The sequence below is a fragment of the Arvicola amphibius genome, chromosome 5, assembly GCF_903992535.2.
Source record: "Arvicola amphibius chromosome 5, mArvAmp1.2, whole genome shotgun sequence".
Classification (NCBI taxonomy): domain Eukaryota; kingdom Metazoa; phylum Chordata; class Mammalia; order Rodentia; family Cricetidae; genus Arvicola; species Arvicola amphibius.
The window spans coordinates 110,280,519-110,299,193 of NC_052051.1; the positions used below are offsets into that span (position 1 = coordinate 110,280,519).

Genomic DNA, 18,675 nt, shown 5'->3' on the forward strand with positions numbered 1-18,675 from the left:
GTCCAATGTCTCTTGCACATGGACCACAGCTTCCTGATAGCCCTGCCATTTGAGAAAGAGCTGTGATTGGTACGCAGGGCAGTAGAGCTGATAATCTCTGTGCCAGGAAGTCTGAGGCCCCAGGACATGATCAGATTTGAGCACTTCAGCTGCAGGGCCTTCGCTAACTGCCTGGATAGAGATGTGCTCAATTTAATTTGTGGCAATTATTCTGAGAGAAGCAAATGCGCCAGAGTCGTGCATTAGACCAGATCCTCGGAGAAAAATACTTAGTGCCCATATGTTCTTACCCTGCAATTAAGGGGAAAGAACCATGGTATGAAGGAAAATAGATCAGTGGGGAGAAGAGGCCTGCGTGGAGCCGCACAGGAAACAGTGGAAGTAAAAAAACACAGTAGTTAAGGAAGGATGCTGTTGAGGCAGAGGGTGTTGTAGCAAAGAGCCTAGGTAAGCTGCCCTCTGCTGTTTTCCCAGGGTGGTCCCAGGGTAGCCCTTGGGCCAAGGTTGTCATGAAGATACTGGGAGACATTTTGTTTTAACTCTGAGCCCGCTAGCCTAGCAGCGATGGAGTTCTGTGGAGTTGTCTCATGTAGGGAAGTCATGTGACTTGGACCTCAGAAAATGATCTCAAGATTCTGATAGTATCCGAACCACATTCCAATCATTTTACAGAACTTGAAAATTGATGTGCTTCAATATAGAGACAACAAAGGAAAAAAATTATCTCCTGTTTTTTTAAAGGTCTACACTCCTCACGGTGAATGAAAACTTTCATTACTTTCGAAAATCAAAGTCCCTAGTACATTTTGTATAGAGATATAAACCCTTGACTGCCCAGGCATGTTCAGTTTCGTTGCCATTTTTTAAAAGATGCCAGCTAACTTATATAATGGAATGTGTGTCACTTCAGGAGGCAAGTGTGCTGTTCTGCTGAATCTGAATCATTTGATATTGTTTAAAAAATAAGTTTCAAAGAAGATTTACAAAGAAGTATTATAGTGACGTCTAAGACTATATAGCTTCGCACTTATAGCCCTGCTTACAGGTTTGCTTTCAGGATGTGCTGAGATGCTCTCCCTCTAGAGCTAAGGTGCTTGGGATGGGCTTCACTTCCAAGCTCAGTGCATTTGCGCCTGGTGATAAAGGGTATCTGCCAAGGACTTGTCCAGATGGCCTCAGCCTGACATTTTTCTGCCATCCATTCCTTTGACGATTAATGGCGATAGTGTGAGCAGTTATTGGTAGACTCCTGTGAGCAGTGCTTGCTGCCAGGCTCTGTGAATGATTCAAGTCCTGCAGAGGCCCGTGTCCACACACCACCTTCATCCTTCCTGGCTTGGCCATTAACATTTTCACTTATTATCAGAGCCGTGTTATAAACCCATATTTGTGATGAAGAGTTCCTTGCTACTGACCTTAACTAGTCAGTCTCACGTGGCCTGGGCCAGCAGCTCAACTAATAAAATATTTATAATGAAATATTTGAAGTCCCAGAGACCTACCCCTGTGGCAAAGATGAAAAATTGTCTAAGAAAAGTCCGTTTAGTAGAAGAATCCTAAAAGGGCATCAAAGGAAGGGTCATAGAAGTCAGGATGAAGTAGGTAGATTCAGGTTGAGATGAGGTAGAGGGGGCAGAAGAACATTGGGTCTCTGCTCTGTGTGTACCTGCTCAAGAGATACTGCTGCTCCTCATTAGAGAATTAAATCCTTCTGTCATATAACATAACATCATATCTACTGTTTGAGTGTATAGATCTATGATGATTCCTTTATTGTCTGTAGTCCTACATGGACCAAATCAAACCTTATCCACAAGGTACTTCCAGAAAGTACCTGGCTCGTGTTAGACAGAAAGGTGTGTTGACTATTGCAGCCCATCTTCGTGTTCTAATTTCCAGCGTAGCCTTACTTCCATGATTAAGAACAGTTTCCTACCTGCCTGGTCCCATTCTCCTCATACACCCCCTGCCCTGTTCTCAGCAGTCTTGCATCTGGGAAACTTAGGTTCACTTTGCAGGTCTGAGATGAGCTTTCCTTCCACCCACAGGATGCCAATCCTAGATTACTGCCTTTCTCAGGCTTGACTAGTCCCCAGTGTCTAGCTAGAACCCAGGGCCTGTCTCATGGTGGTTAGTTAGACTGTTGATTGCTCTGCTACATAGATAAGGAGAATGAGTGAATGTACCTGTTGGAAGGCACCCTCTCTATTAATTAGATGAAGTATTTTGACTTCAAACAGTCCTGAACATTCATATAATAATTTGTGAACACAGACACTGCACTAGTTTATAAACATTGGTCTAACAAAATTCCTTAGACTGGGCAGCTCATAATCAACAGAAATGCATTTCTTACAATTCTGAGTCTGGGAAGTGCAAGATAACAATGTTAGGAGATCACTTTCTGATGGGGGGCTGATTTCTGGATTCCTGAAGATGCTTGAATGCATGCTATGTTTCCATGTAATGCGGGGATAACATCTCCTCTGTAAGGGCACTAATCCCGCTCATGAGGGCTCCACCCTGGTGACCCAGTTATCCACCAAACACTCCACTTCCTAACTACTGATGCCATTAGAATAATCTCACAGGCAAATTAGGGTTTAGCATACTAAGTCTTAGCATATACAAAGTTTCAGTTCATATCAGGCATTTAACCTATATTATAATCAAATAAAAACACATAAACACTCCATCCAGGTCAAAGCTTGAGACTTATACCAAAGAACAATCAGGACACTCTGGATGGTACAACATTACCTTTCCAACTGTACTGTGCATTTGATAGACAACTAGAAATAATAGTGTAGTTGTGCGGGCTAACCCTGCTAACCCTGAGGAGTACCCCCAAATAGTTGTGGTATAGTCTTATCCTGAGAAAATGGGCATGAGGGAGATCCAAAAGTTCTGAAAGCCACAAAGTTAATGATTTTACCACCTTGCGCTAAGAATAAAAGGTCACAAAGAAAGGTAATTATCAGCTGTCATCCTCTGCTATTTTCTGTAACAATGCTCTTCCTCTAAGGTAGCTATGGAAAACTGGAGCTTGCAGGAAGAGCGTGTGGAGGAGACAGCAGTCATGTTTGTGGTGTTGGTGGTTATATCATAAAATCTGCAGAGAGCACAAGGTGGAGAAGGCGATAATGTGGTAGTCAAAGTGCTCAGCCTTTCCTCTTCTCTCTGACTCAAAATTGGAATTTTCGGAGAGTGTAGTTGAAGGTTATTTCAGAGCCAGTGAGATGGCTCTGCAGGTAAAGGCTCATGCTGCCGAGATGAGCTCCCGGCTTCAGGCCCTGGAAATTGTTCTCTGACTTCCTCAGGGGTGCCATGGTACCCCTGCACTTACCCACAGCCCCTGACACTCTCAGGGGTGTCACGGTACACCCGCACCCACCCACAGCCCCGGACACTCTCAGGGGTGTCATGGTACACCCGCACCCACCCACAGCCCCTGACTCACTCAGGGGTGTCACGGTACACCTGCACTTACCCACAGCCCTTGACACACTCAGGGGTGTCACGGAACCCCTATTCACACCCACAGCCCCTGACACACTAAATCAGTCAATAAATGTATGCGTAAAATAACTTATTTCGACTGAAGCTTTTGTAAGTAGACATAAGTAAATAATAAACACACCAGTTTTTATAATTTTTCATTTTATTTGACCTGATGCATAATGAGTGTCTAGCAAAAGAACTTCTGGAGCAGAGACAAAAATTCCAGCAGGGAAAGGAGAGCTGAGCATCAGTTCCCAGCCTTCGCTGAGGAACTGCTGATGACAGATAACTGCCAGGGGAGGAAGGGTCAGTCCCTTTAAGGGTGCGCTTCAGTAGGTCGGTCACTTCAGCGAGAGGTCACATCTAGTCCAGAGTATGTGGGAAGCACAAACTGGACTTGATGAGGTTTTTGTTTGTTTGTTTTCTGAAAAGGACATTTTATCAGATGGGTACAGAAGGGGCTGTAGATCCTGGAGGAGCTGGGGGAGTGACTATGGTCTGCATTCATGATGAGGGAAAATAAAATAAATTTTAAATATCTAAATCATAAAACAATGGTGGATATCGGGATATTCTAGCTTCATTCTTTTAAGAGATTATGAGTTTGGTTTTACTGTTTTTATGAATAACTAGGTGGAAGATAAAATCATGTACCATTCTGAATTTTAATAACTATATTCTTTAAGGAATTTTCTTATGTTTTATCATAACTATTCTGTCGTGCACTTCATCCTCTGTCTCCCAATTTTAAAGCATTTTAGAGGTTTTAAATTCTGCTATTAATATCATTTTCTTTGAGAATGTGTAGCTTCTTTCTGTAACATTTAAAAGAAACAAAACCAAAAATGAAGTTATTTTTTTGAAAAATGATTACCCGTTTCATAAATTTTATTTAAAAACTAATTCTAGTGAGCAAAAATTTAACATGTTCAGAAACTTAGAAAATTGTAGTGCAGCAAGTTTGATGATATAAAAGATTTGTTGTATTTTATAGGTGTGATGTTTTGGTTATAGTGATGAGTTTAAAAGATTTACTATTGTTTAGGTAACTGCTATTGACTTAAAATAATAAAATAGGAAAGAAAGTAAATAGACAAAGATAAAGATTGACTGTAAATTAGTTATTGAGGTATATATAGTATAGCATCTACTTGGCATATGTTTAGAATAATTTACAATTTAAAGTTAAAATACAAAAGTTGCCTCTCTTCAAGGAGATTGGATAGCTTATGCTGAGAGAAAATGAATGTTTTTCATTTTCTTAGCAAAGCCAAGGTTTTAGAATGGCAGTTTATGGAATCCTTCCCCCGTGCTGGAAAGGGCTGTTGCAATTGTTTGGATGTATCTTCTCTGACGTTGATTTAATTAAGTTCCGTTAATGTCCACTCAACGAAATGTATGTGTCTGAGAAGCATTCTGTATTTGTTTTTTAGGATTGTGGAAAAGGGATATTACAGCGAGCGTGACGCTGCAGACGCCGTGAAGCAAATCCTGGAGGCCGTGGCTGTAAGTAAAAAATAGCAGCGATATGTGTTTACCTACCAGTCCTCACCTCCTACAAAAGGCATCGAGAAGTGCGGGTGTGGGGTGAGCTCTACCATATAAGCAAAGGGGATGAGGTATTGCAAGAAAACATACTTAATTAAGGCGCATAACAAGCTGGTTTCTCAAATCCGAAGGACACGCCACCCCTGTAGGTTTGTCTAGCTACTTACGTTCTATCTTGAGTTCATACTGGGCTCTAGAGTTCTACTTGTTTCCTAACATTTCCTTCCACATTCTTTCCATTTATCTCTTTGTTGGCTTCATTGTTTTCTTCAGTTTATTTGGGATGGAAGACAGTGGAATAAGGTAATCATAGGCCTGACGTATAGAGATCACAGCCTTTCCGTTAAAATAAGAAATTAGTGGACTTGACGGAAAACGAATCTGCTCGTCCTGTTTCCGAGGAACAACATAAGATAAAATTTTATAAAATAAAAAAATTTATAAGGTTAGAGTAAAACCTTATAACTTAATTGTGGATGCAAATACATGTTTGCGAATATGTAAATTTCAGAATTCGTCGTGGACTTCAGGCAATTGTCTAGATGAAACAAAGGTCTGACCATGCTGGCTGAAATCTTCCAATATAGTCACTGGTTTCTTTTTCCCCAATTTTTACTTTTATGTATTTATATGTATGTGTGCTTGTGTATGTCATGAAGTCAGAAAAGGGTGTCAGGGTGCCTGTAACTGAGGTTCTAGGCAGTTGGGGGGCGGCATCAGGTCCTCTGGAAGAGCAATAAGCCCCCCTCGTTGCTGGATTATCTCTCCAGCTTTGGGGACTAGCTGGGACACTTCAGTGATTCATTGCTGAGTATAAAGCCAAAACAAATTATTCTCTGAGCATACAGAACAGGTCCCAAGGGAGGATGCTTACCAGAATTAATTTTTTAAAAATAAAAATCCATAGCCGGGCAGTGGTGGCGCACGCCTTTAATCCCAGCACTCGGGAGGCAGAGGCAGGCGGATCTCTGAGTTCGAGGCCAGCCTGGTCTACAAGAGCTAGATCCAGGACAGGCTCTAGAAACTACAGGGAAACCCTGTCTCGAAAAAAAAAAAAAAAAAAAAAAAAAAAAAAAATAAAAATCCATACAGTCTTCCCATAATTAATTATAGTATTATTCAGTTAGCTATCGTAAGAAAGCACCCAAAGGAACAAACACAAACACCCATCCCACTAATTTCACCTACGGGGTAAACAAGTGTAGACTGGAGAATAACTCGGTGGGAGAGAGTGTTTGCTGTGCAAACAAGAACAGACTTCACATACATAGGACATATGAAAAATCCGAGGTATTCCCTACAGCTCTAACAATGGGGTAAGAACAAGTGGATTCTGGTAACTCACTGGCCAGCCACCTGAGCAGAAACATTGACTTTCAGTTTCACTGAGAGACCCGGTCTCAAAAAATAAGATCCAAGATGGTGATAGGGCTCTGTGATTAAAGGCGTTTGCTGCTGAGTCTCAGGGCTTATGTATGATAGAAGGAAAGAACTGAAAAAATTTCTATATTCTTCACACATACATCGTGGCACATGGTACACACACACACACGCACACACACACATACACACACACACTCACTCTAAAGTAAACAACTATGATTTTAAAACATTCATTTTCTCTCAGCATAAGCTATCCAATCTCCTTGAAGAGAGGCAACTTTTTTATTTTAACTTTAAATTGTAAAAGATATTGGACAGTCCCCATCTCCCCACATATGCTCAAATGAACATATCCTCACACGTGCATCAATATGCTTACCAGAGAGAGAGAGAGAGAGAGACAGAGACAGAGACAGAGATAGAGACAGACAGAGAGACAGAGAAAAGGGTCCCATAAAATTGTACTCTACATGTACGTCTATAGTTTGTTTCTGTTTTTTTTAAACTCTTTTGGCTCTTCTACTCTTTGGGGACCCACCACTCAGCCCCCAAATACATCCACATGGACCCTTATTCTTTCTTATGAATGCCCGGCCTTAGCTTGGCTTGTTTCTAGCCCACTTTTCTTAAGTTATTCCATCTACCCTTTGCCTCTGGCCTTTATCTTTCCCTATGTCTGTATACCTTTCCTTACTTCTTACTCTCTGGCTTGCTGTATAGCTGAGTGGCTGGACCCTAATGTCCTTCTCCTTCTCTTGCTCCTAGATCTTTCTTCTCTCTTTTTCTCCCATTTATTTTCTCTGCCTGCCTGCTCTGCCTATTCCTTCTTCTACCTTGCTATTGGCCATTCAGCTCTTTATTAGACCAATCAGGTGTTTTAGACAGGCAAAGTAGCACAGCTTCACAGAGTTAAACAAATGTAACACAAAAGAATACAACACACCTTTGCATGGTTAAACAAATGTTCCACATAAGCAAATCAACACACCTTAAAATAATATTCCACAACATACATCAGTCCTGGTTACATGACTATTGAATATCAAATTCATATTCTCACTCTACAAAACAGCAGCCATATTCTAGATTATTTTCTCCCCCTAGTTTCTTAGGCTTACAAACTTGGGGACTCTTTTCATTGCTTCATTCTCCCCTGACATCCACCTTTTCAGCTGCAGTTGGATCTCCCTTCCATTGTCCCTGAACCCAGTCCCACCCATCGCAGTGAGACAGGTTTCCTGGCTTATGTTTCTAAAATGTGCTTTTATCTACCTCCAAGTTCTGTTCTTAAGTCTATGCCTGGGGTGTCTCTTGTAATTATTAGCTTTGTTTTGTAAGGTTTAAGTTCAATAATAGCAATATCATGTGTATATTAAAGACTTACTTTAATCTTTGAATCTTTTATTGACACACACATATCCAAATAAGGCCGGCAAGAGGAGCACTGCGGGAGTCAGAGCTAAGTTTGGTTTCTTTGTACGTGAGTTTGGACGTATCCCTATGTCCCTCAGGTCTTAGTTTCCTCTATTAAGACAGTAAAACATCCCACCTAGCATGGCTGTGGGAGAGGCTGAGACAACGTGCAAATCAGGACCGCAAGAGAGCAGGGCAGCTGCAGACCTACTCATCTGACTCTTCATTGGATGGTATAAATCTGGACAAATAAAATGATCGAACAGCTATGTGCAGCTTAGGAAAATTCAATATACTTTATATATTACACCAACTACCAACTAAAAGTTTAAACTCTGGGTGGTTTGGGGTGTGCACTGGTGTCACAAGAAAGTCTTGGTCAGCCTCCCACGTGAGGTAATTGCAGTTTGCCAACCTGCTTTGGATGCTTTCGTGTGTCCATCTCTGTCGTCTGGTGCTGACACCACTCGGGCTTTTCTTCCTGGTGCAATGGCATATATTCTGTATTACATGGGCCAGGGTAGAGATATGACAGAAGAGTCACTTGTGTCTCTTGACGTAACCCTTTTCCCATGCCTTCTACTAACCGGACACTTTTTCCTTTTCCAAAATGGGATAATCTTCAAAGGAACTGTTCTACATAATCTTACTCTTCATTTTAGTGAAAGTAACGGAAAACACAGGGCAGGGGCCTGAGTTTCCTCGACGTGTGCGGAGGTCTGTGAAGGAACTCAGCCCAGCACTGAATTCCCCTCTCAGCATTTTCTCCTCTTTTCCTGCTTTCCCCATTTCTCGGGCTCCGAGGGTGGCACAGGGGTAGCATCTTGTCCTGTATTAACATGTTGTCATACAGACTTTTGAGTCTTCCTCAAAGTAGATGGAAATACCACTTGATCTCCATCCCAAACTATAAGGCAGAAGCTACACTTTACTCTGCTTGAGTCAGACAGCCCTTCCTAGTGCAGCCTGCTCTGGGCGGAGTGAGATTGTGTAGTGTACTATGGCCATGGGTGGAGAATGTGTTCCTGGGAATGTGGCATGTTCTGGGGGTGGTGGAATGTTCTGAGAAGTGGGGCAGTTGTTTCTGTGAGGGAAACTGACACACTATTACTTTCCGTTCTGCTTTTCCTCACAGCTAGTTCTTAATACTCGCCTCTGTTCCCCATGGAATGGCATGTTCTAGATGCATGCTGGTCTCTTGTATGCTTTTGGTAAGATGGTGATTTCAGGGCTGGAGAGATGGCTCCATGGATGAGCACCTCCTGCTGTCTCAGGGAACCGGGGTTCAGTTCACAGTGTCTGCAGGGTAGTTTACAACTGTTTGGAACTCCAGTTCTAAGGGGTCAGATGCCGTCTTCTGGCCTCTGTGGACATTGCAAGCACATGGTGCACTTGGCTGTGTGAAGACAAAACACGCATGCATATAAAAATAAACAAATCTTTTAAAATAAATGTGTGCTAATGTATGCCAACATCCCTGTTTTTTTAGAAAAAAAATAAGAATGATTTCACTTTAAGTGTGATCTTACTTCAAACGAGTCCTCCTTGTGTGCCTTGCAAGAATGAACTGCCTATGACCAGCTGCAGCTAATTTCCACGGTCACACACCTCTTCTTGTTTGTGTGCAGGCTGTCTGGAGTAGGCACGTGCAGAAGTGTCTTCATTTCTGATCTTAACCTAGGACTGTGGCAGTGCTCATAGGTCCTTTAACATCTCGGCAACACTGCCACTCAACCATTGCATCCTAAAATCCTAGTGTCCGTCCTTGATTTGTTCCTACTCAGTGATCCACCGAAGTTTGCACATCTAATTGCAGACAACAACATGCATTTGACCATTTGTCTTTACCATGACCAGTCCCCGGTTCCAGTCACCATTTGCCTCTCATACTACTGCTGAACCTTCTAACTGGGTAGCACAGTTCCATTACCCAACATCTACTCTGCTCTCCTGTAGTGTGGAGGTCAGACAATTATGCTAAGCCTGTGCCTTCCGCGTCTTCTCCAAGGTACCCTCGGTTCAACATCATTGTTACTGTCTTCGTAAAACTACATGACTTTGTCTGTGCTGAATACATACCCCCTAATTCCACAAAAGTGGGAGCTTGGTTGCCGCTGTTCCCATTTTGTTATGTAATGACATACCTGGTCTGCTCATTTCATAGGAAGCAAAGTGATACCCGCTTCTCTCCGTGGATGAAATTGTCCCCCTACTCCCTCGCTGTCATTCATTTTCTGCTTGCTCTTCCTAGTCACCTCCACCCTTCACGTGGCTGGTGCTCTTTGGTTCATCACAGAAACTGTGCTTCCACTTAGTAACGCCATAAGTGGCTCACAGAGATGATAAACATGTTCTCAGCATCAGAGTTTTCCACGGGCTGAAGTTACATCAATTAAGGAAATAATGCGTCTAGTCAGGGATGTTCCCGATAGGGTGCCTCACTTAAAATAGTGGGACAAAGGCCCAAGGCCTCTATTCTAGACCTGAAAAGTTAAGTTGATTGTTGTTAATCTTATGTTTTTAAATTATCATTTTACCCACTCACAGAATTCTGGTTTAGATTCTAGACTACCACTTTCAAACCAAACATCCTTGAAACAATCCATCAAAAGATCTTTGAAACTAAGGGTTAACTTAAAGGAAAACAAAAATGAAAACCCTTTTTCTAAATGCTTCACAGGTCGAAAGCAAGGCAAGTTTAAACTTGTGACAAATTATTGACATTTTTGAAATAACTTATTGTCAACTACAAAACTATAGATAGCTATGAAAAATGGGACGTGTGGGAACTCAGAGTCATCTGAAGTCATCCCTCAAAAATTGAGACATACCGCAGAGAGACAGAGGGGATGCTCCACTTGCATAGGAAGCAGGACATGGTGACATTTTGGAAACAGGCTCAGCAGGCGAGTGGTGACTTCAGGAAGGGAACTGGCAGTGGTGGTAGCGGTAAGAAGTGTGGGGCAGATAGGACACTCCCCAGCATGCACATCCCTCCAGAACACACCATGAAGAGAGTGTATCCAGGCTGACTGCCTCAAGTAAGGAAGCAGAAAACAGATTGCGAAGTTTGTGGGAAATATGCTGCAGGTAAAAGTGTATCTCTCACATAACACATCTCCCAGTCCCCCGTCTTTCTCTGTGTGTTTCTGTCTTTCCTTTTGTAACTTTGCTACTTTCACTCCCCTTCCCCCTTTAAAAAGCAATGATCAGAGTTTTTAAGTAAATTTAGATGATGTTCTCCCCTTTGGCTCTGAGTGAACTCAGTCAGCCTTTTGAGGCAGGTCTTTTAGTCTTCCTGAGTATTGCTTCTCCTGGGATAAATCACTGTAGCTACTGGGTAAATGGAGTGTTCTGGACATCCTGGAAGAGTTGCCTTGTCCAGCACAATGCCATCTTTAAGCAGCAAGGACAACGAGGAAGTGTTCTGTCTGCCCCACACCTCTCTCTCGTGGCTGCCACTATTGCCAGTTCCTTTCCTGTAGCCACCTCTCGCCTGCTGAGCCTGTTTCCAGAATGTCACCGTGCCCCAATTCCCTCCCCGGTGGAACCTTCTGTCTTGTTTGCTAGCCACAGTTCTCTGTGGGACATCTCAATTTTCAAGGCATGACTCCAGAGCCTCGAGACGCTTGAACTTGTGGAGTAGAGCACTAAAAAGGTTTTAAACTCCAGAACAATGGTTGAGGATTTGTTATATGTATGATCATAGAGCTTTTTGCTTAGACTTGTGTGATGATGGTGGCCAAGAGTTGCAAACCAAAGCATTAAAACCTTCAAGATGGTGAAAAGTCATGGGTAGTTGAGGCCAGGAAGAAGTCTGGGTGGGTAAAGTGGTTCTTGCATATGCATGAGGACCTGGGTTGGGATCCTCAGCCTCTGGGTAAAACCTGGGGCAGGGAGACAGGCAGATCCCAGGATCTTTCTGGTCAGTTAGGGAATTGAAGTTTCTGTGGGAGATTCTATGTCAGTCATGGTCCATTGTCAACTTGACACAGCGAGGAAGAGGGAACCTCATTTGAGGAACTGTCTCCTTTGGATAGGCCTGCAGCCACGTCTGGGAGGCATTTTCTTAATTGCTAATTGGTGTAGGAGGGCCCAGTGTGGGCACTACCCTCCTGAGGCTGGTGAACCTAGACTGTACTAGAAACGTAACCGAGCAAGCCAGAGAAAGCAAGCCAATAAACAGCAGTCCTTGGTGCTCTCTGCTTCACTCCCTGCTCCAGGTTCCTGTCCTGCCTTCCCTCATGTGATGAACTGTTGCCCGGAAGTGTAGGATGAGATAAGCCCTTTCCTCTCCTAGTTGCTCTTGGTCACCCTGCTTCTAAAATTAAGGTGGAGAACAATAGAGGAAGACACCTGATGTTGACCTCTGGCCTCCGTGTGCCCATGTGTAGGTGTGTCTGAATACACGCATGTTCACACATGTGCATACACCAACCCCCACCCAATAAACATGATCAAGATTAAATAAAAGTTCCTGGGGGGGGGGGGTGGAATGCCTCTGCCTTCCCTCCCTGAAAAAGAGCAGATTTAACCTATTAGAGAATAAATTGATAAAGAACAGATGACTAGATCCTGAAAACCAAAAGGCAAACTGGGGCTCTGGAAGAAGGTGTTGTGGAGACAGCAATATCAGGAAGTAGCAACAGAGAGACAACGACAATGGTTAAAACTGAGGTGATGGAGGCACTGATGAACCTAAGCGAGGGCTCGATGTTCTGGTGCCCAGAGAAGTTGCCCATGGCCGCTGAAAATGGCACACTAGCCAGCAAGTGCTTATGTAACTGTGATGTCCTCGGAGGACTGGGGAAACTGCACAGGAGATCAGCGAGGGTCACCAGAGTGACCTACCATTGCCGAGTGCAAGAGCTTGTTTGTAGAGTCGCATGGTTAGGAATAATTTAGGAAAAGTGGTTCAGAAAGCAAACCAGGGGCAAGTCCCTCATGCTTCAGTCCCTCATCCTTCCTCCAGTCCCTCATCCTTCCTCCAGTTCCTCATCCTTCCTCCAGTCCCTCATCCTTCCTTCTCCAGCTCTCAGCCTCACGTCCACTCACAGCAAAGCCAAGGGACCAGTAGGAGGTGGAAAACGGTGGCCTACAATTCAGATTCCAGCATCATGAAGTGGACTATAGAAAGGCAAGTTTAAAGTTGAGCGATCCTAACTTGATCAATTACACAGGAAATTGTTAAAAAATTTCAAAATTCTTGCTTTTATTCATAGAGTTATTCTAATGTTTATAGTCTTCAAAGTACAAGGATAGATTCTGGAAGGTAATGAAATAAAAACAAAAAAAAATCAACACTAAAGCAAATTACTACCTGCATTCGGTTCTGAGTCCCATGATGAATAACATTTATACATTTCATAAGACTTACATAATTTGCTTCTGCAGTGTTTGGTGTGTAGATGCCATCGTTCACCCTGATGTCTTAGTGGTTGTTGGGAGAGCACTTTTAGAAGATGGAACTTACCAGAATATCTTTCCCCAACTTCCCTTTTATATGAGCAAGGTCATATGACCTGATGATATGATAAACCCAGTGGATTGTCAGGGGGAGCCTGCTTTTTAAGGTTTTGGAATTTTCCCATTCACACAAGGAGGCCCAAATGACAAGAAGCTGTTTATCTTTTTCACTGCCTTACTTGAGTCTACAGATGATGCTGGAAACTGATTCCGCTGTCTTTGTGATTATAAATGGAAATATAATTTGTATAGAAGGTTAGGGGAAAAACAAAACAAAAAACGGTAGAATTTTTTTCCCTTTTGCTATCTCACAGAGGACAGTACCGCTTTGATTTGTATGTCTTATTACGTGAACGTACTGAGCTCCTTGAATAAACTTGAGTGTATCTTCATAATGATTGTATGATACAATTTTTCATCCATCAGTTATAGCACAAAGGGCATACTCCAGGTAAAAAATTTCTGGTCCCACAAATTTCCAAAAATTGAGTTTCACTGAATATCAAATGGACACCCACACACTGCTAAATCAGGGTGAAGTGCAGCTTGGAGGAGTGATGAGGTTGAAGACTATTAAAAATCAGCCTGCTTCTGAAACTTGTCCTTTGTTTCTGTGAATATCAAGCCTACTTGTGCCTTCAGAACAATTCTGAGAGGTTAGTTAAGCAGCACGAGTATAGAACAATGGATGCGGGGTGCCGTTCTTGTTTTATATAAATAGTCTATTCCTGTGGGCGATAATTTCCTCTTTATTTTTTTCTTGTTTTTGCTCAGTTTTGATGGTGGATTTTTTGATTAATGCAAGGTATACAATATTAAAATACTGTAGTCATAATCTACCCATAAATAAGAATGAATAAGAATTGAGAAGCCACAACTATCAGAAAAGAAATAAACATTTCTGTTAATATGCTACTATTTTGGTTTATAAATATTTAATAAAATACATCAGTGGCTCAGCCCAGAGGCAAGATTATTCATCAGAAACAGATTTGGAGGCAGGGAGATCATCTCTATCCTTCTGAATCTCAGTATCTGAACACTGGGCTCTAAAGCAATACCTGGTGTAGGGGATGTCCTCCCCTGAACAGCACACTTCACTGTCAGCAGTGATAAAAATGACATCAAAAGCTTGTCGGATTCTGCCTCCAGGGTTCTCTCCTTGGACTCCCAGGGGAATCAATTTATTTTTTGGAACATATTATTAGTAATTTTCCAAATAATGTACATAAATTATTACATTGATGAGTACATTCTTTATACCTTCTGTGGTTTGGATGATGTGGGCCTGGTTTGTTTCTTTCTGCTGTGAAAACATTCCGACTAAAGCCAGCTTGAGGAGGAAAGGGCTTGTTTCAGCTCACAGGTTACAGTCCACCACTGAGGAAAGCCAGGGCAGGATCTCTAGACAGGAATTGATGCGTATTTTGTGGAGGAACACTGCTTACTGGCTCTTTCCCAGACTCAAATTCGTGCTACCTCTCATTACCTCTCATTAGAAAAAAACAGGCTTCTAAGAGATAATAATGCAATATGGCAAAATAGAATATAATAAGATAAAACAAACGCTGTCACATCAAAATTGAATAAGACAGACCAAAAGAAAGGAACGAACCCACAGCAAGGCACAAGAATCCAAGACCCACTCATTTGCACACCCCAGAATGCCATAAAAACACTAAACTGGAAGCCATGATATATATGCAGAGCCTTGGTGCAGACCTGTGCAGGCTCTGTGCATGCTCCTCTGTCTCTGTGGGTTTTTATAAGTTTGTCTATGTCAATTTAGAGGGTCTTGTTTTTTGGTGTAATATGTAATAGCATCTGAGGTTGCTAAGGTTTATTCTCCAAATAAAGCAGCTGTTTGGAACTGAAAGGTTCACAATCTCCTGTCTTTATTATTTTTCTAAACAAGTCTCTAAAGAAAATTGGAAGACTGTTAACTCGAGTGGAGCCATTGTTCATGGGAACGCATACTTCCATTATGATTAACTCATAGGCCTCATTGTGGCAGGACTTGGGAAAGTGGATTTTACCATCTCTTCTTCCACTGGCCCTTCTTCCACTGGGTGTAATAGAAAGAAGCCCTTGTTATTGTAGGTGTGCATGTATCTGGCGGCTTTAAGCTTACCTGAACACTTTTGGAAAAAACAACAACACAGAAATAAAAAAACAAAGGATCGGAGGAAGGAAAGAAAAGAAGAAAAATGAAAAAAAGAGAATAAGAAAAAAAAGGGACACATATATTATATGATCCAAATGATTTTTTTAGTCTTTATTGATGATGGGTGTTCATGTTAGTTTCTTTTCAATATTTGATCCCTGATCTAACATTAGGACATTAAACAAGAAGCCAGGAGCCAAAAGTTTAGGAAAACAGTGAGGAAATGACATCTTAAAGTGGTGTCTGTCTCCTTGGGTAACTTAGCTGAGAGTAGAATTCTCTTTCCCAACAATGAAACCAAGCAGGCATCCCAGAAACTTTTCTGACTCAAGGAATAATGGAAGTTGTTTCTAGAGAATCAGCACGCTTCCTACAAACTAGAATTGTATGACTCTCCATTTTCTGCCTAAAGATCTTATAGAAATTTGATGTCTTAAAATTTTATGACTTACTTGTGATTGGAATTTTCAGAACCAAGAAAAAGAACACTAGCCAGTTCTCAGTATTCTGGTCCTGAATGCCTGTGGCGGTTCTTTTCTGAATTGCCTTCTGTATGTTCTGATGTGTAACTCCGGCGCACCTTGCTTCTACTAGATTCTTTGAGATTTAAAATGATAAAAGAAAAAGACATCAGTGTGGGAACCAGCAATGCCTAGTGAATGTGTGTCCACAGTCCACTGTCACAGAGTAGAAGAGGGACCCAGGGAATAGCAAAGGGGACTGCAGTGCTCATGATGCCCTGTAGGATCATTGCCAGAGTCGCTATTGAGCTCAAAGAGCTGATCTAGAAAAGTCTTCTTTCGCTCTTGTTTGTGGACAACAGTTATGCGCAGGCTTCAATGCCTTAGCAAGGGAAGGGACTCAGGTGCTGTCTTCACCTGAATGCTGCATACTCAAGAGTGCCTGGCTGCCAAGGTCCTGACTCCTGGTCTAGAGTCATCTTGCTCCACTGGAACTTAGGTTGCATAGGCATAAGCTTTGCATTTTGTTAGTGTCAGCTATGCCTGTAGAAATGGCTTGGGACTTTATGCACACTGGTGAGACCTCAGGTGTTGGCCAGCTGTGTAAGCTGCCTGTGTGCTGTTGTTAGATTTGTTCTGATTTTTGACTGAATACAGATCTTAGTCTTCATCCCAGAAAGTAAGTAGCAATGTCTCTTTACCGCTGCTTCTAGAGTTTTAAAGTGAAAAGCAACTCTCCAAAACTCTCTTATTTCAGAACCTCTCTGTAGATTGCTTTAGCATAGACTCAAGTTTAAAATATCTTACTCTCTAAGTTTAGATCAATACTAACAAGGCCTTTTCCATTTACATGCACTACACTTAAGTGTTGTTTGTACATGAGCACAGCACAACTATGTGCATGAGGTAGCCATCAGTATCAATACTTGACTGAGTTAGGATTACATTTCTGGCTCTTCCAGAGAAGAAGAATGCATAAAGCAATGTAAAAAGAATCCTCATTTTGTGTTAAATAAGACCAATGTTAATTATTTTCAGAACTGGAAATTTTAATAAACACTAAAACTATTTTTTCTTTTGGATTTAATGGAATATTATGACATGAAGACAGTTTGACATGGTGAGAGAGATGTAAGACTTTTGAAAGAAATGCAGCCTGGTTAAAACCAAACCTTGAACCCTCTTAAAGAACAATACAATAATTTTTTTTTTACCAAAAAATCCATGAAAAGGAAATCTTTACTTTCCTGGAACAATGGATATCAGCTAGCCAAAGCTGAAAGAAAAAGCTATGATTAATAAGAGATTAACATTATTGAAAGAAAATCTTCTGGGAAGTATTTCAGCACACAAAAGCTATGATCCAGAGTGGGCCAAGACTACCAATTACCAAAATTAAATTAAGATTAGATAAGCAATTTAAACAGACATATAATAACTAGTGAAACAGAAGTAGTCATTAAAATCTCCCAACCAGAAAAAAAAAAAAAAGCCTGGGACCAGATGGTTTTGGCACAGAAATCTACCAGACTTACAGTGAAGAGTTAATACTATTCAAGTTGTTCCACAAAATAAAAACAGAAGGAACATTGCAAGATTCATTTTTTTTTTTTTTTTGGTTTTTCGAGACAGGGTTTCCCTGTAGTTTCTAGAGCCTGTCCTGGAACTAGCTCTTGTAGACCAGGCTAGCCTCGAACTCACAGAGATCCACCTGCCTCTGCCTCCCGAGTGCTGGGATTAAAGGCGTGCGCCACCACCGCCCGGCTTGCAAGACTCATTTTATAAAGCCACATTATTCTGACACCAAAGTCACATAACCCAACCAAAAAAAGAGAATTACAGACCAACTTTCCTTATGAGCATAGATGTAAAAATCCTTAGTAAAATACTTGCAAACTGAATCCAAGAACGTATCAAAAAGATCATCCACAATGATCAAATAGGCTTCATCCCAGAGATACAGGGATGGTTCAACATATATAAATAGACAGATGCAATCCACCATATAAACAAGCTCAAAGGCAAAAAAATCCGGTCAACAATAACAAAAAGCCAAACAAACCAGCAAAACAAAACAAAAACTGTGATTATTTCATCAGATACAGAAAAGGCCTTTGACAAAATCCAATGCCCCATCATGATAAAAGTCCTGGAAAGATGAGGGATACAAAGGGCATACTTCAGCATAAGAAAGGCAGTTTACATTTCCAGCAAGCCCATAGCCAACATCAAATTAAATGGAAAGAAATGCAAAGCAATTCTACTCAAACCAGGAACAAGGCAAGTTTGTCCACTCTCTACATACTTATTCAGCACAGTCTTGAAGTCTTAGCTAGAGAATAAGACAACTGAAAGATAGTAAAGGGATATAAGTTGGAAAGAAAAGTTCAAGTGTCTTTACTTGCAGATGCTATGATAATGTATGTTACCCTAAAAATTCCACCAAGAAACTTGTACGGTGGATAAACGCTTTTAGCAAAGTAGCTAGATACAAAATTAACTCACAGAAATTAGTAGCCCTCAGAATTATAAATGACAAATCAACCGAGAAAGAAATCAGGGAAGCAATACCTTTCACAACAGCCTCAAATTATATAAAATATTTTGGGGTAACTCTAAACAAGCAAGTGAAATACTTTTAAGATTAAAAACTTCAAGTCATTGAAGAAAGAACTTGAAGAAGATATCAAGATGGAAAGATCTCCCATGCTCATGGATCAATAGGATTAACATGGTAAA

General features: G+C 41.4%; 1 protein-coding gene across 1 annotated transcript in view; it reads left to right on the plus strand.

Moving 5' to 3' along the window:
• Camk4 (calcium/calmodulin dependent protein kinase IV) overlaps positions 1 to 18,675 on the plus strand; it is a 224,219-nt gene that overhangs the window by 156,497 nt on the left and 49,047 nt on the right. The window contains exon 5 of the mRNA XM_038330633.1: positions 4,935 to 5,007. Within this exon, the coding sequence (XP_038186561.1) occupies positions 4,935 to 5,007 (73 nt within the window). The remainder of the gene's footprint in view (positions 1 to 4,934; positions 5,008 to 18,675) is intronic.